The sequence below is a fragment of the Kogia breviceps genome, chromosome 3 (genome assembly GCF_026419965.1).
Source record: "Kogia breviceps isolate mKogBre1 chromosome 3, mKogBre1 haplotype 1, whole genome shotgun sequence".
Taxonomy (NCBI): Eukaryota; Metazoa; Chordata; class Mammalia; order Artiodactyla; family Physeteridae; genus Kogia; species Kogia breviceps.
This window is the reverse complement of record NC_081312.1, coordinates 892,340-916,546: the sequence shown is the minus strand read 5'-3', so window position 1 is coordinate 916,546 and position 24,207 is coordinate 892,340. Positions and strand designations below refer to the sequence as shown.

The 24,207-nt window shown below is 59.6% G+C and overlaps 2 protein-coding genes across 4 annotated transcripts; one reads left to right on the top strand and one right to left on the bottom strand.

The window, feature by feature from the left end:
* Positions 1-2,208: 2,208 nt before the first annotated feature.
* Positions 2,209-9,321, top strand: CLBA1 (clathrin binding box of aftiphilin containing 1). Its single transcript, XM_067027626.1, is given in 7 exon segments — positions 2,209-2,281; positions 2,713-2,878; positions 2,880-3,374; positions 4,521-4,666; positions 6,365-6,494; positions 7,525-7,629; positions 8,550-9,321. Coding segments are annotated over 6 exon segments (1,080 nt in total). The 5' UTR covers positions 2,209-2,281; positions 2,713-2,839; the 3' UTR covers positions 8,715-9,321.
* A 2,987-nt stretch (positions 9,322-12,308) lies between these two features.
* On the bottom strand, positions 12,309-23,190 carry CDCA4 (cell division cycle associated 4). 3 transcript variants are annotated; one of them, XM_067027628.1, is made up of 3 exons: positions 23,090-23,100; positions 21,680-21,797; positions 12,309-14,323 (listed from the first exon to the last, which is right to left on the bottom strand). In XM_067027628.1, the coding sequence occupies exon 3, from the start codon at positions 14,315-14,317 to the stop codon at positions 13,643-13,645; it is 675 nt and encodes a 224-aa protein (XP_066883729.1). In that variant the 5' UTR covers positions 14,318-14,323; positions 21,680-21,797; positions 23,090-23,100; the 3' UTR covers positions 12,309-13,642. The 3 variants fall into 3 exon arrangements, with proteins under 3 accessions (XP_066883729.1, XP_058914847.1, XP_066883728.1); XM_059058864.2 differs by lacking the exon at positions 21,680-21,797 and having other exon boundaries at positions 23,090-23,190; XM_067027627.1 differs by lacking the exons at positions 21,680-21,797; positions 23,090-23,100 and adding an exon at positions 18,932-19,457.
* Between the last annotated feature and the right edge of the window lie 1,017 nt (positions 23,191-24,207).

Sequence of the window (24,207 nt, the reverse complement as noted above, 5' to 3'; positions counted from 1 at the left end):
GGGCCACGTGGGCTCTTTCTCCTGACCGCACTGTACCCACCCCGCACAGCACCTCGGGGAGTCGTGGCTTGTGTCCCACGCACCCCCACTTTAATGGGGACCTGCCCCCTCCAGCCAGTCTCCCCGAGCACGTGAAGCCTTTTAAACTTCAACAGCTGCCTGCCCCGCCCACCCGCCTGGAGGCCTGGCCCTTGGCGTCATGCCCAGAGCCCCCAGATGCCGGCCTGAGGAGCCAGGGGCCACCTGTCAGCTCCTTGGGCTTCCCCCACCCACTCCTGCATCCAGGGCACGGCACCCAATGTCGGGGTCATCTCTGCTGCCTCCTCTAGTCTTGGTTCCCCCAACGCAGCACCTCCTTAGAGGCATAGCCAGGGGTCAGCCAGATGTAACCACACACACACACACACACACACACACACACAGGCAGTGGCTTAAACCAACTCCCATTTATTCCCTTACAGTTCCGGGTGTCAGCAGGGTTGCAGTCCCCCTGGGGATCTCTTTCAGGACAGATCCACGTCCCAGCCTTCTTCAGCTTCCGAGGCCACCTGCACTCCTTGGTTGGTGGCCCTGCATCACTCTGACCTCTGCTTCCGTCCCGCCACTTTCTCTCTCAGACTCTGACCCTCCCGCCTCCCTTTTGTAAGGACCCTTGTGATTACATCGAACTCAACGGCGTAACCCGCGACCCTCTTCCCATCGTGAGAGGTGTAACTTCATCATGTCTGTAGAGTCCCTTCTGCCTTGTAAGACATCAAATTCACAGGTTCTGGGCATCAGCAGGGGCTCCTGCAGGAGGCTTTATTCAGCTACCACACCACATAATGCTGAGCAACCCACCCGCGGGCCTGTGTCTTGTCAGGTCACCCCATTCTGTCCCCTGAGGGTCACAGTGCCATCCTCACTCTTTACTGAGGTCCAGACAGCGCGAGGGGAGCTGCCGAGGGTCTGGAGAGCAGGCTGCAGCCCCAGCAACACTTCTGAACTCAGGCCTTCGTGCCTGGGCGTCAGTTTCCTCACCGGGACACGAGGACAACACAACACCCCTCCTACCCCTTTCCAGCCCCTGGACTGTAAGGATGTCAAGGACGGTGGATGAGGGGTCCGAGCAGTGGGTGGACAGCACAGGACCGCTCTCTCTGGTGGCGTCGAGGCAGGAGAGAGCTGGTGTCTGGTCACCTTCCTGCAGGGTCACCCCGGTGTCTGCCCAGCACTGGGCAGTCTGACTGCATTGCTCCAACACTGCATTGCTGGCCCTTGTGCACCTCGGGAAGCAGGGGACGGGGCAGATGGCTAAGGTCCGGGGTTCAGAGAACGATCTCATCTGGTAATTTTTTAAATTGAAATTTTCGGTAGCTTAGCTGCGAAGGGCCATTGAGAGAGCAGGTGATTCATGCAGACCGGGCAGGGAGGTCCCAGGGTGGAGAAATCTGAGAATGGAGGTAGACTGGGAGACCGCGTATGGATCAGGGCTTCAGCCGGGGCCTGATGGCCGCATCTGTGGAGGGCTGATTTAGGCAGATGGAGAAAGGCCTGCAGTGCCTGGGAAGGGAGCTAGCAGGAGGGCAGGGCTAGCCCATGAGTGCCCCTTGCCCTGGGGCAGGTGGCAGCAGGAAGGGCTGGTGGTCCATGGCCCAGACTGGCCCTGCTCTGCCTTGGGGCTGGCTGGTGACCAGGCCGAGAATCAGGGCACTACCTGGGACCCGAGAGGGAGGGGGCCGCGACCCCGCTCCTGCCTGCCAGGAGGCCCACGCTTGGAAGTACTAGCTTCTGGGGATTCAGGATTTGGCAAGACAGATGGCACAGCTACAGACATCCCCACTGCGGCGGGGCAGGGGCACGAGAGGGCATCCAGGGCGGCCCAGCTCGGAGGGCTGCAGCTGGCCGCCGGGATTGGGGGGTGGACGTTGGCGGCAGCACGCTCCTGCTCGCTCCCGGCCGCGGGGCGTGTAGGGCACCCGCTCCACGTTGGGCGGCAGCACGAAGAGTCGTCTAATTAACCAGAGCCTTTTCGCGCGGCGGCTGAGAGGCGCGGGGGTGACGGGTCCCGCCCAGGCCGGGCACAGAAGGCTAGTCCGTTCCCTACGCGCACAGAACTTCCCCGGCGCGGGGGCGGGGCCTGGCGCTGCCACGCCCCGCGCGGCGCCGGCGCACTGACGCCAGGGCGGCAGACGACGGAAACTGGACAGTCGCGCGTCGTTGCCAGGCAACTGTCCGGCGCAGGCCGAGGAGACCCCCGCAGCCTGCTGCGCCCGCGGGCGGAGGCGGAGACGTGGCCGAGGTGGGTGCGGGCCCGAGCCGGACGCCGGGGCCCCAGCGCGCCCCAAGTCCGCCCTTCGGGAGCCGTAGGCCAGGCTCGATCGTGGTCCTCAGCGGCCGCCTCGGACCCCCGCCCGCCCCGCGAGGGGACTACCCGAGCCCCCGACCCAACTCTCGGGGACCCCCGGGCGCCGCCCTCCCGCGGGCGCCCGGACTCTCCCCGGCTCTGCCAGACTGGGCCTCGCAGACCCCTGCCCACGGAGGCCGAGGTAGGACCCCGCAGTTCGTCCACCCTCCCAGGCAGCGCTGACCCCCAGCACCTGGTTGGTCTCTAGGACACGCCCCTGTGCTGGACCGTTCGCCCAGACGCGTGGAGGAAGAAGCCGGGCAGCGGCTCCGGTCACTTTTCCCTGGGTGACCAGGCTGTGTATGCGGTCTGTGTCCGTTCCACAGCGACAGTGGACCCACACCAGCCTATCCGTACTCCCGAGGGAGCCGCCGGCAGCTGCTGGGCAGTGGGCGAGCAGGCAACCCCCTCGGGCCCTGTCCAGCGCCGGGCAGCTCCCGCACAGCAGTGTGGATGTCTCCTGAGCATCTTCCCATCGCGTCTATGCGGGCTTGGCGGCACCAACATGCAAGGCCAGCGGTGCCTGGGGGGAGCACCTGGCCACATGCCTCCTCTCTGCGCGTTTCTGAGTGACCTCGCAGAGCAAGCAGGCGGGGTTTCCTTCTGCCGGGTTTCTAAAGACAGCGGTGCGGCCTCGGCACCTGGGAGACAGAGCGGTGGCGCTGTGGAGCGGGCGGGTCCCCGCTCCCTCCTCCCCCCGCCGGGTGGGGGTGGGGAAGCCAGGATCTCTGGGCGCAGCGGAGAGGCCTTGTCTCCCTCCGCCAGTGCTCCAGACCTAGGGGAACACAGCTGTGCCTGGGGGGAGTTTGAAGGCTTTCGGGAATCCTCAGCCAGGTCTGAACAGTTCTCTCAGTCCTTTGAGCTCCCGGAGAGGCCCACAGAACCTCAGCCGCGGAGAACCATTTCCGCCCAAAAGGAGCGTGGTTCTCGCCAGTCTCACCAGGGTGGACCTGGGGTGACAGGAACCAGCGCCATCACACCTTCTGAGGTATTTCTAAAGTATTCGTCTTCGCCATGTTGCACAGGAAGTGTTTCCTCTGCTTTGGTGGGCTGGCCAGGGAGGGGGTCTGCTTCTCTCCGGGCCCTCATCCCACCCTGCCTTCCTTTCCCTCCACCTTCCAGAGGGGAGCATCTGCCCACTCTCCATCAACCAGGCTGTGTTTCCCTGGCCCCAGTTGAGGGCACATGGTGAAAGAGCATTTCTTTCGTCTGAGCTGTCAATCTACTTATTTAGAAAACCTCACCAGGAGTCACATTTCGGTGTGCATGCACTGACCGGGCACTGGAGGTGGCCTGGAGAGCCCAGGAGTCGCCAGCTTGCTCCATCCACCCTTCCGGCCCTGACCTCCCGAGTTTCCCTTCAGTGTGACTGCCCCTCATCCTCCTCTTTCTCCGCCTTCTCCTCCCAAATGATTTACCCCAAACACCAAAAGTGAAACAAGAGAAGGGAGGAAAGGATTTGCTGGTTCTAAGGATGGTCCATTTGTTTTCTAAACCAGGACCTCTGACAAGATCCACTCTTCGTACAGTTAGCTCTGCTTTAATGCTTGTTTTGAAGACAGGACTGTCTTCCAATGCGATTACTGTATCGGGGAACAATTGAAGCATAATGTGAACTTTGCAGGAAACCCCAGGTGAATGCAGAAAACCACGCCTGCTGAACTAAGGCCCATGTGAATATACACCACGCACACGCCCACCTCTCCCAGCCACCTCCGTCTACCAACACCCACCCTGACATCAGACAACCCACCTTCCAGCACTTCACACTAATTAACAACCTGCAAACCTCTTTTCCGGGAAGGGCCATGTTTATTGTAATAGGAATGGATTTCTCAACCAATTAACACGTGGGAAACAGTGCTCACATTTTTATTGTGTGCATATCTTTCTTCCATGTGTCACTGATGAAGTTTATGACTATTGTGCCCTAATCACACTTTTCCACACACACTGGTTTCCATTGCACGAGGCACAGTGCAGTGATTTTTAAGAACAAACATGTCATGTTTTAGTAGCAGCAACGGTATATAATCATTTACAAATTTCATTTGTACCGAAATTATATATTTGGAATAAGGTGACATGATGTGTGTATTTCTCCTAATTTTGGTATGTTTTTCTTCTTTTTCAGCCTATTGTCAGCTATGAGAAGATTTTTAGGTTCGCTTTTCAAGAAGTACCAGTCCCACAGGCAACTGAAGATGTTTCCACCTTGGACCATTTCTTAGAAACAAGCAATGAAGAAAAACTTGGCCTTGAATCTGTGCATAAACTGTGGTAATGAACTTGAATTGGTACTCACGTTTCTTCTGGCAGCTCTGCATTTATGCCTTCGGTTGATATGGTGGACGCATGGGGTCTCCTGTTTTTACCTCTAGAGAGAGCTTTGTCCCTCCCGAGGTTCCGCCACCTGCGGTCGAAGGGTCGAAGGACTGGGTGGCACCGGTGCAGCAGCAGCTCCTTTTGGAGCCATGTCCAGCCCTCCCCCCGCCGCCCACCCGGAGCAAAGTGGGCCAGGGAGTGCCAGCCCCTCGGGTCTTGGTTTGAGTGCTGGGGGTGAGGGAGGGACCAGTGGTCTTGGGTGGCGGGCACAGGGGCTCCTGGGGGACTGGACCGAGTGACCCCTGGTACCCTGGAGACACCCCAGTGCCCTGGGGACATTCGAGGCCCACCGGTGCTCCTGGGGCTGCCGGCAAGGCTGACGCTCCCCGGGCAAGGTCCCTAAGGGAGGTCACAGAGGCACTTGTTTGTGGACGGCCATTTTCTAAGACACCTTTTCACTGAGCACTGAGCAAAAAACCAGTTTAGCTCGAGTGGATAAAATAGCGGCTGAGCAGCCTGGGACCTGCTGGACCCAGGCCCCAGAGGGCGGAGGTGGAGGTGCAGGTGCGTGGGAGGGAGGAGGTGGAGGTGCGTGGGAGGGAGGAGGTGGAGGGGCGTGGGAGGGAGGAGATGGAGGTGCAGGTGCGTGGGAGGGAGGAGGTGGAGGGGCGTGGGAGGGAGGAGGTGGAGGTGCAGGTGTGTGGGAGGGCGGAGGTGGAGGTGCGTGGGAGGGAGGAGGTGGAGGTGCGTGGGAGGGCGGAGGTGGAGGTGCAGGTGCGTGGGAGGGAGGAGGTGGAGGGGCGTGGGAGCTAGCTTCCCGGGTCCCTGCGCGCCGCTGGGCAGGCAGAGGCTTTGTCAGACAGCTCTGCGGGTGGGCTCTCCTAGGCTCTGGCCGGGGTCCGAGCTGGGGTCCCAGCCAGTGCCTGCCCAGAGCACTCTCCCCCGACCCCAGCAGAGGCCTGGGGACCAGAGCCAGAGCCTGGATGGCCAGGACAGCCCAGGTGGCTGGTGTGCCTTCTGGGCATGCTGCTTCCCCAGGTCCTGGTCCGGGGCAGAAGGCGGGCCGTGTGATCCTGGGGCACCCGCAGGCACAGGTGGTCCTGAGTGTCGGGACCCGGCCGGGCTGGACGCTGTAGTGACACAGAGGGTCAGGGTACTCCGGGGTGGTCTGGCAGCGACTCGGCACTTGGCGAGTCTGTCCCCCCGGAGCCATGTGCGCCCCTGCCGCGCTTTCTCTCCCGGAGGCCAGGCTGAGCGGCAGGGCAGGGCCGCGGCACACACTCGTGTTTTTCCCTCTGGGAATCTTCTCTCGGTTTCTGGACGTCTCTGTGGTACCTGGCGTGGTTCTAGGCACCCGAGATCATCAGGAAACAAGACTGCGGAATATCTGGCCTCCCAGAGCTTCTGCCCTCGGAGGAGACACGTGATGGTGAAATGGGTCATTCGGGCCAGGGCTGTGCTCTGTGGGGAGAAAGCAAAGCCGGGAGGAGGGGCCAGTGCCGGGCACCTGCAGGGCAGTAGATGCTTGAGTAAACGAACAAAGTGGTGAGAAGCTGGGGCTCTGTTGTCAGAGTTCTGAAGGGCCAGGTGCCCTCTTTGCCTCCCTTCTGATGGTCTCTGGGTTACTTTATAATTAATGCCGCTCTTTTCCAGTTCTGAATCCAGAAAACTCTGGAGAGCTCTTCAGAACACCAGGACCACGATGACTGCCCGATGCCGCTGGAGCGAGTCCCGTTGCCGGGAAAACTTCCTTCTTGTTCTCGGAATAGATGCTGCTCAGAAGGTGAGATGACCTGGGTGGAGGTGGGCTCCTGGGGGCTGGCTGGGCTGCGATCATCTCTGCCAGCCACCCTGCGCGCCGCTCCTGGACGGGGCGGGGGGCGGGGCGCGCACCTGCCGCCGGGACGCTGCCGGCTCAGAAGGCGGGAGGGGCGAGCCAGGGCGCCCTCGTCTGGCTCCGGCAGCTCCTCGGCGGGCCATCAGGCGCAGCCCTGCCCTCGGCGCCTGGTGAAGGAGGTGCCCTGGCAGCACGGCGATGCAGCGGTGCGCTCTGCTGGGGGCCGCAGGGCGCAGCCACGCCACAGGTGCTACTGGAGGCGGTGGGCTTGGGGGCCGGGGCTCTGGCGGGGCCGGGTCACTGTGAGAGCCGCAGACGGGGGTTGCAGGGGAGGTGTGGGGCCCTGAGATGGGAGCCAGCCCGACCGGAGCAGAGCGGTGGCCGGGGATGCGCTCGGGAAGGCCAGGGCCAGAGGCCATGTGTCCAACCGAGACCCAACTCACAGCCACTTACGCGCCGCAGGGCTCATGAGTCATCAAAGAAACGCAAATTGTAAGGATGGTCGTCTTTCAGGCACCAAGTTGGCGAAGATCTTTTTCCATTTTTTAAGTATTATGGAAATTTTCAAAAGTGGAAAACACAGAAGGGGCTGGCAGGCAGGCCCCGGTGAACACAGGGCCCAGGAATGGTGGCCGTGGCCACACTGGCCTGGAGGGGGCCTGCGGGGCTGGACAGTGACCCGGCTGCTGAGTCTCTGCGGGAGGGAAACGGCGCGGGGGCGGGGGAGGAGAGGCGGAGAGGCGGCGAGGACCTCGGTTGAGAAGGTCACCGCGGTCCTTGGCCAGAGGGCCAAGGACCCTCTGAGCCACCTCGTGAGCCGGGCTGGGCAGCTGGCAGCCCCCAGAGGAGCCCGAGTCGGGGCCACGTTGCCATTTTATAGGGAGACGTGCCGGAGGGCCCAGGTGAAAAAGGGAAAACGGGAGGAAACGACCTTTTAATCTTCCTTCCCTCTGCTGACACTGGTTTACTTCCTCAGAGCCTTTCGGAGGGCCCGGGCCGCACTCTGGGAGACCCCGACCTCCACGAGCCCGAAGAGCTTGGCTTCCGCCTGCACCGCTGCAGAGCCCTGATCCAGACCAAGGTGAGCGCCCGGGATGCCTGGGGCCTGGCTCTCGGGTTCCAGTCGCTTCGATCCTTTAACTCTCATGGGCTCGTGAGAGTCAGAGGGGTGGCAGGCGGCCTCCATCCTGCAACCTCTGGAGGAAAAACCTCTTCCGGGTACGGGGTCTCCCGCCCACCCTGGGGCCACGTGTTGGGAGGGGTGTGCCCTAAGCAGCTCAGCTCCCGCGGGGCGCGAGCTCCTGGAGGGGCGCGTCCCCACCCCCGCGCCCCAGGACCCCGTGCTGCCCCGGACGTGGAGCTGGCTCTGAGCGCCCGCCTCCCCCAGGGAGAAGGCGGGACGGCACAGGGTGGAGTGCGCGCTGCCATGCTGGGGGCGTCGAGGCCGGGGCCTGAGCCGGAGCCGGGGCGGCAGGAGGGCGTGGAGGGAGCGGGCGCGCGGAGGCGGGGTCTCGGCAGGAGCAGGCTCAGTGTGGGTTGGCGCCGCCTGGCTGGCAGAGACGACGGGCACAGGGGCCACGCCTCTGCCCTGCGAGACCGCGGGGCAGGAGGCAGAACCTTCTAGAGGCACGTGGCCGGGGCCGTCTTAGAGCAGCAAGACAGAAACGTCCCCAGCAAGCCCCCCCGTCCCACCCCGGGCAGCCCCTGCGGGGACCGCGGCCACGGCAGCGGTGCGTTGGGAATGTCCCTGGGGCCACTGGCCGGTGGGAGGAGGACGGGGAGGCCGACACGGCCCCGGGGCCGAGCGTGCCCTCCTCACGGCGCAGTCCCGTTTGCTCCGGGAGAAGCTGTGGCTTCTGTCCCCGCGCGCGGGGAGGGCGCAAGATGAGGGGAAGGCGACGCCGCCAGAGACGGCCCGAGGGCCCAGGGCAGGCGCGGGCGGCCGGGGGCGGCTCTGGGGACGCGCGTGCCCTCCCCGACCTGGCCCTCCTCTCTCGCCAGCTTTCAGGGACGCCGGGCGGCAGGCAGGGCAGCCTGATCACATACAGCCTCTTCCTCAAGACCCCCATACACGGAAATGGGCAATACATCACAATTCCAAAGAAAAAGAAGATTTTCGCTCCTCGTAACCTAAAAATGACATTGTTTAACAGTAATGTTTGCTAAAGCGGGAGGACTTTGTGTCTTGATGAGGGATTTTACGGTGTCTCACCGGTTTGGTTTGGTACTGGAAACCAGAGCTGTTTCGTGGAGGGGTGGTCCATGTATCAGGGCTGATGCTTTGATGGGGGGTGTGTCCCTCGGCAGAGCCAGTCACCAGGAAGGGGGCACCCGGGTCCCCAGGAGCCCCACCCCGGCCCGGCTCCCCTGGGAAGGTGTTGCCAGCCGCTGGGGGCACCAGGGAGGGACCCCAGGCCTGGCTGCCTGAGCCATGCTGCCTGGGACCCCAGGGTGGCTTCGCATGTGGCTGGAACTGTCACTGGGAGTAGCCGTTCAGGGACCCGGTAGGCCCTGCGTGTGTGGCTGCCACACTGGGTGTGGCACCCACACTGGCCTGGGTGTCCACGTGGCAGGGCACACGCAGGGGCGGGTGCTGTTTCCGCAAAGCGAGTGTGCTCGCCTGCCCGGCCCCTGGGTGCCTATCCAGTGGTGATGTCTGCCTGCCAGCAGGCGAGCCATCCTGTATCAGCCGAGGGAACCTCTTAAGACCACAGAGCCCAGCAGGCGGCACTGCCTTTTGTAAAATTTTATTAAATAACAACAGTCTGGAAAAGCTGTGTTCTTGCTGAATCACCGGCTCTGGGGGGACCTGGTGCTGGAAACCCTGGCAGGCGGCCCTTCCAGTCCCTCAGGGAGGCCTGGGGGTTGAAGGCTGGCGGGGCCCGGCACACGCACAGCAGGACCCCGGCGTCACTGTCCCTCCAAGGCCACCGTCGAGTCTGGGAGACCACAGCCGGGCGCAGCCTCAGACGCCAGCTCCATCAATGGAGGTGTCAGACCCAGACAGAGGCCAAGTGGGGTCACAGCAACCAGCAGATGTCACCCGTCACATGGGAGGAGGCGGCTGGCTGTCACCCGCACCCCAGCACCCTTGGCCACTCCACAGACCACCTGTGGATCTGAGGCTTACGTTAAAAGGTAACAGATTTTGGGGGGCTGTATGTTTGGGAAATCTGCCTAATTTCTCATGTTCAGCCAGAAGTAGGTGGGAATTTGGAAACGGCTTTCTGCCATGCTGCTTCCGTCAAAGGGGAGCATCCACTCTGGGGTCCCCCAGGACCCCACCAGCAGAGATCACCTGGGCCGTGGCATCATTTCCTAGCCTTTGGTTAAAGTTAGACGTGACAACCCAGAATATGCCACTGTGCCTCCCCCCAGACTCACACTCAGATGCTGTCATTTTACAGTCCTCATAGCTGCCCTGCCTGGCCTCTGGCTGTAAGCCGAGCCCTCCCCTCCGCTCACTGGCCCAGTGTCCAGCTGGGTCTCCAGCTGTCCCTGCAGGAGTCCCAGACTCCACAGGCCCCAAGTCCGGACTCTCCCCCCACCCGGCTCCTCAAGCCAGAGACCATTGCTTCCCTCCCCCTCACTCCCCGTCTAATCAGACATCAAGTCTGCCTCTGATTCTGTGTCCTCATGTCCAGCCCATCTGCTTGAGGAGGGGGCTTCTTGAGTTGGGAGAGACAGGCCGGCACGCGGTTAAGCGCCGACTGGCCACCTGACTCAGGTGTACAGGGTGTGAGAGGCGGTCACCCTCAGCCTGGGCAGAACAAGCCAGTCAGCTACCAAACCACGGTTTAAAACAAGCACGGTTAAGACTGCAGAGAGATCTGAAACACTGAAATTAGGCGACAGAGGAGGCCCACAGCCGCTCTTACTGGCCCAGCGGCGAGCGAGACTTGCAGCTGCACACGCCGCGCCAGCAGAGCCCCGTCCCGAGCAGCCCCAGCAGCGGGCAGGTCTGGACCCGTCCTCCAGCCCGGGCGTGAGGGGGAGAGCGGCAAGAAATGCCCGCCAGGCGGAAGGCAGCTCTCACAGAAGTGGGGGTCACGGAGCGGAGGGAGAGCCCCTCCGACAGGCACTCTGGGGTTTCTGCCACCACGTCTCAATCAGCGTCCCAGAGCTGGGTTCGGAGACACAGGCCGGGAGAGACCTTGGCCCTTGTGTAAAGAGGAGCCTGGCTTCCTCGATGCCTCTACGCTAGAGAAGGAGTCTTGAGTGACCACACAGATGGGAGCCGAGAGATGCCCAGGGACCCAGTGCTGGAGTCTGCCGGCCCAGGAACCAGCCACATGGGGGAGGAAGCGACAGACAGGAGGACACCTGATAATGTTTATTCTAAAAATGAATGACGAGGAAAATACAACATCAAAGCATGGAGAGAAGCAACGCCAAGCAGTGCTTAGAGTGGAATCCGTAAACTCCAGAAAAGTAACAGAACTGGAATTAATCACTGCCTGACACATCTCAGTACTTCAAGCTGCGTTGCCTACGAGCTTTTTAATCACCTTCTCGTGTGATGATAATCTCTTATCACTTACTGTCCATAAAGATAACTCGAAGTCTCGATGTATGTTTATTAGCGACGGTTTGGAAGTTTCCGCGTGAGGACTTGCCACCGGCCAAGCCTTGTACCTTGAACTGTCCTCACGGCTGGGAACCCCTCCGGAGTCTTTCCTTTCGAGGGCTGGCTGCTGCCTCCATCCACGAAACCCCACTTCCGCTCCCTCCACGTGCTCCCAGGATATCGGGGGGCGCTGCCAACGGCAGCAAGCGCATTCCGAGTCCTCCCGGGGGAGGAGCTGGCCGGCGCTCAGCTGTGCTCAGGAGCAGCTGCAAACACGCACCGTGACTCACTCCCCACAAACCCAGCTTCCTTACCTGGAGCCCAGGGCCAGCCCCGGAGAAGTGGGAGGGTGAAGGCAGCAGTCTTCCTTTTGCAGAGTTTACAAACACGTGGCCACACGCTCTCGGGAGTTTGAAGCCCCAGCCGGCCCTGCACTTCCATATTCAATTCAAATCCGTCGTTCACAACTGGCCACCTGCCTCTGCTCCTCTGTGGAGGAGCTCTGATGCTTCCAGGGGAATCGGTGTCCAGCAGGGCCCCACCTCGCCCTGCCCGGGACGCCCAGGCCATCAGCACCTCAAGGGAGCTGCCGAAATGGGAGTGCGTGGCTGGGGAAGAACCCGGAGAGCAAAGGGAGGGAGGAGGCCGGGGTCTCGGCCTCTCAGGGGATGGGGACCCTAAAGCCGAAGGCTGGCTGCGGGCGCTGCCCGCTCCCCACGCCGAGCCCGGCCTGTGTCACACTGCGGATAGGACACTGCAGCTGCCCTCAAACTGAGCGAATGTTTTAAAAAGACAGAAATGCCGTAAAGACGCAAAATACTGCTTTAGGTTTGTTGCTTATAAAACATAACACTTCAGCTGCTTTCCACAAGGAAATACTTTCAAACTCTGAAGGAAGCAACCCTTCGCGGTTGAGCCACAGCCCGCCTCTCACCCACAGCTTCCTGACCGGGCCAGGCTCCCACCATGGGCCCAAATCCAAGGGCGCTGTCCCTCACCTGTCCTCTACCACAAGAGCTGGGGTGGGGAGAGTCGCCTCAGAGCCCTGCGAGGTCAGGTGATGAAGACATCCCGCAGCCTGCCTGTCGCCAAACCCACGTGGAATCCCTTTGCGGCCCCCCAGTCTCCCTCAAGTCATCTGGCTGAGCTCAACTAGGGTAAAAACATCCACTCGAGGACCACGACATGGTAGATCATTGACAACACATTTCCACCTTGATGGATAATTTTTTAATAAAATGAGGTGCACACCGCTGATACTAAGAATGGCGTATGGGCAAAAGAAAACAACCCTTTTTGGCTAAGGGCTGGAGAAGGAAGAAAAAGCACGAGAAACGGGAAACGTGGGGTGGGCGTGCGGAGAGAGTAGTCTCACTTGTAAACAAGTGAAAAAGATCTAAAAGTCGCGGGCGGTCTCGGTGGCTGGGGCAGGGTCACAGGGCACACACACCACCCAGCCAACCCCACCGTCAACAACCCTCCAGATCGAGGGCCCACAGATGACGTGTAGACTTCTTTAACCCTAGACTTAAATGTATGCCACCATTCTCCAATCCAGTGGTGCACGGACACGTGCCTTCCCCAAACACGCTGGCACGCGGGCCCAGCTGACACGGGTCCAGCAGCCTGGCCAGGCAGGGTCACGCGGAGGGCAGCAACTTTGGGCGGAAGGTCAGCTGTGCTGGGAACACGCGCAGGAGGGGCCCCGAGTCTCAGACCCTCTGGAGGCACCGTCTAAGACACCTCAGGGCACGCATGATCCCCAGTTGACCGTACCTGACCGTCGGCTCTGAAGACACTTATACATAAATAGGCATAAATAAAACCCTCTGACAGAGACGTGTCTCACACAGCAGATCTGGTAAGGGCACCGCCGTGCAAGGCCTTCAACTTGGACCTCGCTCTGACCGCAGCAGTGCATTATGGGCAAGGCTCACACCCGAGTCGAAAACGGAAATCACAATGTGTGGACTGCAGACTCAGGGCAGTGACGCTTGTTGGAAAAAGAACAGTGTGTGTTAAACCTTAAAAAAAATGAAACACACCAACTGCAACTGTTTAGGTTATAAGTTTCTAATGTAGCAGCAGAGGATGTTTATAGAAAAAATATATTTTTAAGAAAATAGCTAAAAAAATCTAAAGTGATAAAAGTATAAAAAGTTTAAAAATATATCTTAAGAAAAAATATTGCCCAAAACATACAAAACTTAATTTTAGAAAATTCACCTATCTAAAGTTGGAGGAGGCTGGATGCTGAAGCGGACTGGCATCCCCCAGCGGGGCTGTAGCAGGACACAGACGAGGGCCCAGGGCGGCCGCGATGACCCGCCTGCGGGAAAGCAGCCCGGCCCTGGGAGGGAGGGAGAGGGGGGAGCGGGCGGACCGGATGCTGATCTGGGTCGGTCTCCTAATCGCAGACAAACCAGAGGCCAGCCCCGGCTGCACAGCAGCGGGCACCCACACCCCCAGCGCGCCGGCTGTTTTCATGGGCCTCACAAACACATGTGCTGTGAGCCGCGCCTGCGGCTCAGGTCTCCACCAGGATCTCCACCACGTGGTCCAGCTCGCCCAGGTCCGACTTGCAGCTGGCGCTGGGGGGCGGGGCGGCCGTGGAGGCGAAGGCCTCCAGCCCGTCCTGGCCCGACTTGGCCCCGCCCACCATGCCGGTCAGCACAGCGTCCAGGTCATAGTAGGAACCGTCCACGTCGGCAAACAGCTCCTCCACCGCACCGGGGCTTTGACTCTCCAGTGTTTCAAATATCTGATCGAGCGACTTGTGAAAGCTTCCCCTGTTTTCTCGAGGGCCGTCCCCGTCCCAAGCGCCACCGGGAGGGGCCCCGGGAGCCTGTGCTGCTGGGACCACTTGGAGCTCAGAGGCCGGGTCTCCGGGGTCGGGGGCCGGGCGCGCCCCCTCCCGCGCCGAGCGGCACAGGATCTCCGTGGACACCAGGCGGTCGCGTGACACCCGCCCCGCGGGCTGGGGCACCGGCACGCACCAGCTCCCGTCCTGGGTCATCTCCTCTTGGATCTGCCGGACCGTGTTGGCGATGAGGACCGAACGGCACAGGTTGGGCTCCACCAGCATGTGGCACAGCTGGAGCTTGACCAGCGACATGTCCAGGAGCGACTGGCGCTGCAGACTGTAGGCGGGCACGGCCTCCTCGTCCTCCGCGCACTTCCTCTTCAGCCCTCGCGCAAACATCGTGCCCTGCGGAAACCGAGAAAGGTGCCGTTGAGCCCACTTCAGGGTCCCCGCAGACTCTGCTCCAGGTTCGGTCTCAACGTGACCCACGCAGACAGGGGCGCGGGACGGGTCAGAGGGGCAACTCCAGGAGGCTGCAGCCCCTGCGCGCCTCTAGCTCAAGCCCAGCCACAGAGACGCCGTGAAGGTTGTTCTAGATGCCACCTCTAAACCACAGCGCAACCGTCTCCATCAGAAAAGATAAATGGGGCTTCCCTTGTGGCGCAGCGGTTAAGAATCTGCCTGCCAGTGCAGGAGACAACGGTTCGAGCCCTGGTCTGGGAATTTCCAACTAAGTCCCTCGTGGCAACTAAGCCCGTGCGCCACAACTGCTGCGCCCGCGCTGTAGAGCCCGCAAGCCACAACTACTAAAGCCCGCGGGCCCTAGAGCCCGTGCTCCGCAACAAGGGAAGCCACTGCAATGAGAAGCCCGCGCACCGCAATGAAGAGTAGCCCCCGCTCACCGCAACTAGAGAAAGCCCCAGCACAGCAACGAAGACCCAACGCAGCCAAAAATAAATAAATTTTTTTAAAAAAAGATAAATGGACCAAAAATAGGATAAATGCATTTTGAAGAGCTCGGCTGAACGGGAACACGGAATTTCCGAGTGTTGGCGCCTGGGAGGGAGGAGTTTGGGCATAGCATGGGGGCCGCGGGCAGGACGGGCGGGGCGGGGGGGGGGGGCCGGCTCGCGGCCGCTGGCGGGCTGACTGATGCACAGCCGGCTGACTGCGGGGTCCTGGCCGCCAACAGCCGTTCCTGCACGGCAGGCGAGGCGCAGGCTCCTCAGTGCTTTCACCAGCAGGGGGCCCCCATGCATGCCGCACAGCCCCCCCGAAAAGCTGTGCCCCATTGGTTTCAGGGGAGATGCCGGACCAGCAGGGAGCCCCCGGGGCACTGGCGGAGCAAGCCGGGACAAGTGCTCTCCCTCCAAGGGCAGGCTCTGCCAGGCCGGGCTCTGCCAGCTCTGCTAAGCCACCCGCCCCCCTTCCAACTCCCCCCCTCCCTCCATGTCTGGAAGGCCCAGGCCAGCGGCGGGGTCCTCACCAGAGCCTGGGGCAGCCTACGGCCACCCAGGCAGAATCACTCAGAGTGGACTCCGTACCAGCACCACGACGAAGATGCTGGCTGGCTCCTGGGCCTCACCTGGACTGATGCTGACCGGACGCAGCCAACTTGCTGCACCTCTTGCTCCCAGAGGCAAAATACAAGGAAGCTGTCCCTCTGAACAGACTCTAAGTCGGGAGACCTTTGGGGAATTAAAAAGCAGAGCAAGAAGGGGCCAGGGCCCCAGCGCTCCCCCCACAAGCACCCTGGCGAGGTCCGTCCTTCCAAGCACAAAGTTAAGCTATAACGCATGCAACTGTCTCTCTTCAAGTTCATAAAGTAGATAAACATTTTTATTTCAGATAATCCATTTGAGTTATTCATCAAGAGGGTTAGAATTTTTTTTAATAAATTTATTTATTTATGGCTGCGTTGGGTCTTCGTTGCTGGGTGCGGGCTTTCGTCTAGTTGCAGCGAGCGGGGGCTGCTCTTTATTGCGGTGCACAGGCTTTTCATCGCGGGGGCTTCTCTAGAAGCCCCCGGACCACGGGCTCTAGGCGTGCGGGCTTCAGTAGTTGTGGCACGCAGGCTTAGTAGCTGTGGCTCGCGGGCTCTAGAGCGCAGGCTCAGTAGTTGTGGCGCATGGGCTTAGTTGCTCTGCGGCATGTGGGATTTTCCCGGACCAGGGCTCGAACCCATGTCCCCTGCGTTGGCAGGCGGATTCCTAACCACTGCGCCACCAGGGAAGTCCCAAGAGGGTTAGAATCTTTTAAATATGCAAATTTTTGGATTTCCTTCTTTAAAAAACAAAACAATGCCGTGGCCCCCTGTGGCTGCTGCTGGCCTGTGACTTCAGTGTGGCCAGGGGCTCTGGGACTGGGCGGCAGCGCCTGTGCTGACCTGCTGATGGGAAGCTCTGTGGTGAAGGAGGAAGCGGCCCCGTCCCCACCTGCCCCTGAGCCCCGCCAGCTGCAGGCTTAAACAGACAGAAAAAGGTCCCCTGGCCTCTGAGTCTCCTTTCAATGTCCTAGCTCTCACCTCCTGGGTACTTAACATTTAAAAAACTTTTAAAAAGTGACTTCCTGGGCATTTCTCCCAGAGAAATGAAAACCGATGTTCATACAAAACTACGTACAAGAACGTTCACAGCCCCCCACCCGTTAGGAGCCCCCATACTGGAAACCAAGGCCTTCAGGCGGGGAGAGGCTGCCACTCAGGTGCAGCACACAGCACGGCCGAGTGGCCAGTGGCTCGGGGACTCGGACGGCTCCCAAGGGGGTCACGCAGAGCGAGAAGGCCAGTCTCAGAAGGCTGCCCAGGGCAGTCTCCACCTCTGTAGGGACCCCAACACGGCAGATGGGTGCACGGCCAAGGGTGAGCCCAAGGGGCTCTCTGGGGCGAGGACATGCCTCCGTGCGGGGACCACGGTGGGGGGGTCCAGGAAGTGCTATCTCTCCCCCTCTCTCTCCCTCACACAATCCGAATCAGCTCCGTGGCTGCTCGGAAGCCAGTTTCCCGGTGGGGATGCGTGTCTGGGCATCTCACACAGACGCCCACACCGGGCAGCCGGGCAAGGATGTACCTCCAAGACACTTCCTTACAACTGCCCCTGGACTCCTAACTATTGATATTTCAAAACAAAAAGTTTAAAACCTAAGTGACTATAGCTCATTCCCCTGAAGACTAATTTCCCCAGAACAGCAAACAGGTCTAACTTATCAACATAACCCTGAGGCCGAAGCCAATCATAACCCCTGGCACACACCCGCTTATTAACTGGCTTTAAGTGAATGACAGTGTAACCGGGCAGGACACCAAGGGGGCCTTCCCTGTGCAGGCCTTCCCCCACAGCCTCTGCTTTAGCTCCTCTCTGAAGTACCCAGAGGATAGTAATTGATGCACATTTCCTGTAGTTGTTTTGCAGATGTGAAAACCTCCCCCACCAAATGGAAGATGTTAACTACTTGATGACCATGAGCACATAGCCCCAGGCCTCCCGGAGCCTAAGGACTGATCATGTGAACCCCGGTGACACCACCCTCAGCATCAGCCAATCAGAAAACTATGCAAACCTGATCACCTACCCTGCGACCCCCACTCCCTCACCCGGCCTTTAAAAATACTTCGCAGAAACCCTTCAGGGGCTCGAGGCTTTTTAGGGCAGGAGCCACCTCCGCACACGGCCCTGCAATAACCCTTTCTCTGCTCCAAACTCGCGTTTCAGTTTGTTTGGCCTCACTGTGCGTCCGGCACACGAACTTGTGTTTACAAAAGCAGCAGCTTACCACCAAAATACAGAAAAAATACTTAAGTGACTTCTAGTAATAAAGGATTCAAGTTTTTTGTCTTGGCTACAAATTCAACTTTTACAGTCTTTTTCCCCCCGTTACTTGTGTAAAAGTCACTGGCTTAAATTTTCTAAGCATATTGAGAATTACTATAAATTATGTCAATAAAGACATAATTTATTTATAATATAAATCAATTTATAATTAACTATAATTAATATGAATTATGTCTATAAAGAGACACCCTGTGTTGGGGGGGAAAAAATTAAGTTTCAAGGGTTCCTCTGTGGCAAGTTCATCACCTCTGGCTTTTAGCATCTTTTCGACCTAACCTAAAATCCTGACTCTGCACAGCAACCAATTTAATTTAGGGCCCAGGGAGTTCCCTGCTGGTCCAGTGGTTAAGACTCTGCACTTTCACCGCCAGAGGGTCCAGGTTCCATCCCTGGTCCGGGAACTAAGATCCCATAAGCCCTGAAGTGTGGCTAAAAAAAAAGAGATTATTTAAGGCCCAAACCAAACTCCCTCGAATAACACAATTAAGCCTGAGTTTACCAACAGAGGAAGTTGAGCCACCCTCCATGGGCCCCACACAGTTCAGGTCAGCGGCCACTCAGGCTGGCGACCACAGCTGACCCACAGCCAGGAAACTACATGGGAAACCCTGGGACCCCACCTCCCTTTCCTCGAGGGGTCCTCAGAACGCCCAGCCCAAGAACTCACAAGTGGCCAACCCAGCGGGAGCCCCAGGGGCTGCGTTCCAGGCCAGCTGCAGCCAGACGCGGCCAACACCGGGGCAGCACTGCCCGGAGAGAAGAGGGCAGAGGGCCCGCTCGGCTATCTGCTCTGAGGGGCTCAACAGACACAGCGATGACACCCAGCCGCCATCATAGGAACCAGCCCAGGAAGCCCTACAACAGCCCTGTGACCCCCCTCCCCAATGGCCTGGCTTGATCAGTAACCCACGGCTTCCATGGTCTTTGTCCTCGCTTCCAACTGAGGACCGACCAGAGAAAACCGGACGTGCCCCAGCCATCACAGTGGCGCCCGGGTCTCGTCAGCCGTCCAGCTTCCCCAGCCCTGCGGGCCCCTTCAGGACCCCGAGTCCCCTCTCCACTGGGAAGCGCTCCCACCCCCCTGCTGCCTGAGTCCCTGCTCAGCCCGGTGGTGACGGCTCCCTGGCTACAGCAGCTCGGAACAAACAGCCTCTGCTCTTCTCGCAAGGCAGCCTTCACTCACCTCCACAGTCACTGCAGATAATCGGGAAAGCAGCAAAGCCCGGGGCAAAGACACCCGGGAACCGATTGTCACTCCCGGCGCTTCCAGAGCACGCGCTCCTCCGCGTGTTTGAGTCTCGGCAAGTCCTGCTTTCCTGCTCACCACACCCGCCAGGTCGCTCAGAACGTTACCACTGCTTGTGACAGCCGCCGGTCTGTCCCAACATACAACGCCCTGATCACACGGACGGCTTGTCCAGGGCTCTGCCCTCCCAGCCTTCCAGGCGGGTGGAGGCGGCCCTCCAGCTCCAGCACCGACTCCTCAGTGGTCTGCAGGGCGAGGGGCTGCGCAATTTTACCAAGCTGCCTTCAGGAAGGAAGGAACCAACCCCCCTCGGCCATTTCTCCTGCCCCGACCTGTCACCGCTGCTGGTGAGCTCCTCACTGTGCTTCTCCGACAGCCCCAGCCCCGGCTAGACCCCCCCCCAACAGCACTGCTGCCTGCTCGGGGGCCCCCACCAGCCCGTCTCACCACCCGACACAACATTACTTAAGACTGAAAATCAGCCAGTTGAATGGGTGAAGAGTGGAGTATCTGACAACGGGACACCACTTGGCAAACAAAACCCACCCTGAGGCACAAGGACACGCCACGATGGATCTCAAAACACCACGTGAATATGAACAAAGCAAGAACAGGAACGCAGGGACCAGGGACCGTACTGCTTTGTATATGAACTCACTGAACAGGCAAAGCTGACCCAAGTTGTGGCCCCTGACGAGTCACGACTGGCGCGAACTCCCTGGAACGGTGGGAATACAGTCCCCTCCAGATGGGCGCCTGGGTCACACGAGAGGATGCATTTGTCAGAAGTCACTGAACTGCACAACCAACATCTGTTCATTTCATTGCATCAAATTATACCTTCATAATAAAAATGCATCAATAACCAATGTGATGGGGGTGGTACCACATTATATCTAGAACACTTTAGATACTACCCCTCCCCCCGCGCCCCGATGGGCAGGTCAGAACCCATACAGGCTCCAAGTCAGCCCAAATTATTCCCCGCAAACGTTCCAAAGCCTAAGTGACTGTTAATTTGTGCCACACTCCACAACAGAAGATGCTGGCCGACTTACGTCTACGGAAGGGAGCAGCGCTTGGGCAGTGTGCCCCATCACTCAGAGGCTGGGTGAGTGGGTGGGGTCACGATGACCTCAGAAGGTGGCCTGTGAGGGTTCCCCCTCCTCAGACAACTGCGTGTGGGACAAAGTCAGACCAGAGTGTGGTTCAGAAGGAACCCTGAGAGATGCTCAGGGCAGAGGTGGGGACCCAGAACCCTTAGGCTGGCCTGGCGGGGCACAGCTCCCTGCCCAGCAGTGACTGTGGCTTGAGGGCACTGAACCCTTCTAACACGGGGTGACACAAGGCCCTACGCCTCCGAGGCTGTCCTAACCGCAGAGCCTGACTCACTGCTGAGCGCTGAACAAAAGAATGTGAGGCATTACCCACCTCCGTCACCTCCACAGTCGGCTGGAAGGGCTCGCCACGTAGCTGGTTAAACACCCGAGGCCCACTGCGTCCTCAGTTAGCATGTGCCACACAAAACCCTCCAACATCCCCAGGCCGCTGGCCCGCGAGGGTTGACCCCCGTCGCTGCTAGGAACCACCCTCAGGCCTCCTCCAGACCAGGCGCAGGCCGGACAGAGGAACATGAAGAGGGACAGACAGGCCACGAGTTCCACGTGACGGTGAAGCGGGGGGGGGGTGGGGGGGGGGAACACGGACGGGACGACGGGACGGGACAGGACACGGACACGCCACACTGCACCCACCCACCCCGAGCACTCCCAGCAGAGGGGACCCCAGTCACAGCCAAGTCCCCATGCCCGAGCAGCTCTCACGCCACATGGCCACCATCCCAAGAGCCGGTAGAAAATGCATATCCCCAGATCCAGAGTAGCAGGGCTGGGGGCGCTGGGGATAGGCTCGTCACCATGACCTTCAGCCACGGCCAAGCACTCTCGTGAGTTTCAGGTTTTTAAGGCAAATCAACATGAACACTCTCAGTTTTGGTCTGACTACCTGGCTTTGAAATACTCATCAAAGAAACTGAAGATGAAGCAGGCAAAGCAAAGTTTTGAGACGGCGGCTACCTGAGTTGTGTGGCGGTCACCCCTCCACTTTTGCCTGTGTGCAGCTTTCATAAGCTAGCACTAAAAAGTTGGTTTCAAGTACTTTTTTTTTTTTTTGGCTGTGCCGTGCAGCTTGCGGGATCTTAGTTCCCCGACTAGGGGCTGAACCCGGGCCCACGGAAGTGAAAGCGCAGAGTCCAAACCACTGGACCGCCAGGGAATTCTCTCAAGTACTTTTGTTACTCGGAATAAAATACACAAACCTTCTCTGCCTGGGAATATGTTCTAGTAGCAAGTTGAGGGAAACTTCCAGCCCTCCTTCCAAGATAAAACCTGCCATTCTCTCTCCAAAAAACGGTCATAACTGATTTTTTTAATTCTGAATTTCAACTTTAATTATATAACATGGTGAAACTTGAAAATAAAGAGCAACTGTATGTAGGAAATTCATACAATATTTAACTTAATTTTGTAAGCGGACAGTATCTTCTTTGCCTCATTTTAACAGAACAGTAAACTCAGTCTGGCTGTTCTGCGTAAGCAACACAGGGCCCCACAAGAGGAAACACGGCAATTTCCAGCAGAGGAAAACCCTCTATTTGGACCACAGGTTCTCCCAGCAAGCAGTTACCTGGTGGACGCTTTTCCTGGTAATCCTGCTTTGGGGACAATAAGCTTTTGAAAATGTAGAGCTGCGCTTGCCTCTGACTTGTGGAAGTGCGTGCCTGGTACTTTTCCTGGTCCTCTGACTGCAGCAGGATGGGGCGGAACAAGGAGCCCACTTTAGACAACTCCCTTAGCAGCCAGGGTCTAGGAGTCCTCCTCCCCCCACATCCTGCTCCCCTCCCTGATGTCTGTCTCCACTGGACTGGGCAGCTTAGGCCAGCCAGCAGGGGAAGCAGACAGAGCACCAGCTTCAGACCACCCAAGGCTGGCATCCTTGGCTCCCTGATACCTCCTTGACCAGCTTAGAAAGAAGCTGGGTCTCCTACAGTATGGGGGAGGGAAGCTACTGCAAAATATCCTTAACATTCCTTTTCAAAGCAATTAAAACTGAGACACACACACAAACTGAGACACAAAGGAAAAGAACCCAAACTGAACACTCACAGGCGTGCAGCCTACTACAGGGAGGCAGCCCTGCCCTCCAGGGTTCCAGAGAAAGGTACCCCTGGCCGGGCCATTTCTGGAAGGCAGTATAGTACTGCAAATCCCAGTTCTGCTAAAAGGACAGACCTAGGATGAAATTCAAGGGTTCCATCGCTAACACTCACCACCCACTCCTCGCTCTACAAGGAACGCAGATTAGGAAGGAAACCCAGAAACATGGACAGATGGGTGGATAAAAGGATCGACGAATGGATGATGATTGATGGATGGGTGGGTAGATGGGTGGATGATGGATGGAAGGATAGACCGGTTGGCGGAAGGAGGCGTAGGATGAGGGACGGATGAGTGACAGAGGAGCGGCAGCTTGGTGGCACTGTGGTCACGGCTGTAGATCCAAGGAGGCCAGACAAGTGGCTGCCCAGGGTCCCTACAGGTCTCCCAGGAGGGTCTTCGTGGGAACCAGGAGGAGCAGGAGGGCCTGCACTGACCCCTTCCAAGTGAAAGGTAAGAAGACAATGTAGGGACTTCCCTGCGGAGGAGCCCAACAGACCCATCGTAACTGTTTCTCCTCTAAAAAAGAACCCCCAATTAGGTTAAAGGCAAAGCTATGTATTATTTTTGACTTGAAATGGTGCGGAACAGCCAAAGTTTAGTCTGCAGCAGCAGAGAGGGAATCCCAGGACGCCGGTCACTCGTCGAGCGGGAAGGCGGCGCCGGTCATTGCGACTGCGCCCCCTCCTCCGACGCGCCCCCGGACCCCCAGGCCGCCCCCAGCCCCCCCCAACTCCCCAGGCTGTCCTCAGCCCTCCGGGTCGCCCGCCCCAGGCCGTCCCCCAAGGACCCCACAGGCTCCCAGGGCCCTCGCCCACGCCCGAGCCCTCCCGAGGACCCCGCCGCCGCACAAAGGCCCGGGCCCAGCCGAGAAGCTCACCTGGCAGCCCGCGTCCGCGCCGCCCGCGCCACCGCCGAGGGAGGGGCCGCCGGGAGAGGCGGTGCCGCCGGAGGCGGTGCCGCGCAGCTCCCACAATGGGTCGCCGTGGCGCCGGCCGCCCCGCCGGCTGATTGGCCGGGTGCGGGGGCGGAGCCTCTGGTTCAAACCACGGGCGGGGCCTGGCGCCGGAGTTCCCGCGCGGCCGCGTTGGCCGTTGGGCCCGCGCCCTCGGCCGCCCCGCCCCCGGAGGCTCCCAGGTCTCCGCGCGCGGCCCCAGTGCGCCTGCGCTGGCCTCCGGAGGGCGGGGCTGGTAGGGCCGGTGAGAGGACGGGGTGGGGGAGGGGGAGAGGACGGGGAGGGGGAGAGGACGGGGAGGGGGAGGGGGAGAGGACGGGGAGGGGGAGAGGACGGGGAGGGGGAGAGGACGGGGAGGGGGAGGGGGAGAGGACGGGGTGGGGGAGGGGGAGAGGACGGGGTGGGGGAGGGGGAGAGGACGGGGTGGGGGAGGGGGAGGGGGAGAGGACGGGGTGGGGGAGGGAAGCCCGGCGCCTCTGCTCCCTGGACTGCTCGTCCCTCCAGGGGCTTCAGGTTTACTTGTAAGGAATGAAATCACAAAAGTCGAAAGGAGGGACTTCTCTGGACACGGGTTCGTGCCCTGGTCCGGGAAGATCCCACATGCCACGGAGCAACTTAGCCCGTGCTCCACAACTACTGAGCCTGCGCTCGAGAGCCGACGAGCCACAACTACTGAAGCCCGCGCGCCTAGAGCCCGTGCTCCGCAGCAAGAGAAGCCACCGCAATGAGAAGCCCGCGCACCACAACGAAGAGTAGCCCCCCCGCTCGCCGCAACTAGAGAAAGCCAGCGTGCAGCAACGAAGACTCAACAGAGCCAAAAATAAATAAATTATTTAAAAAGAAATGGAAAGGAGAGGTTTCTTTAAAAAATAACTTATTAGTGGAGAGGTCCTAAATAGGATACACAGAAGGACTCACAAAACTAGATGAAAACTGTTATTGTCATGGTTTATTAATAACTGCGAAAGGATGCAGAGATAAAGATTGCGTCTTCCGTGTGTGGGGCTGGAGCCCGGAGGATCCGAGCTCGCTCGGGGCTTCCA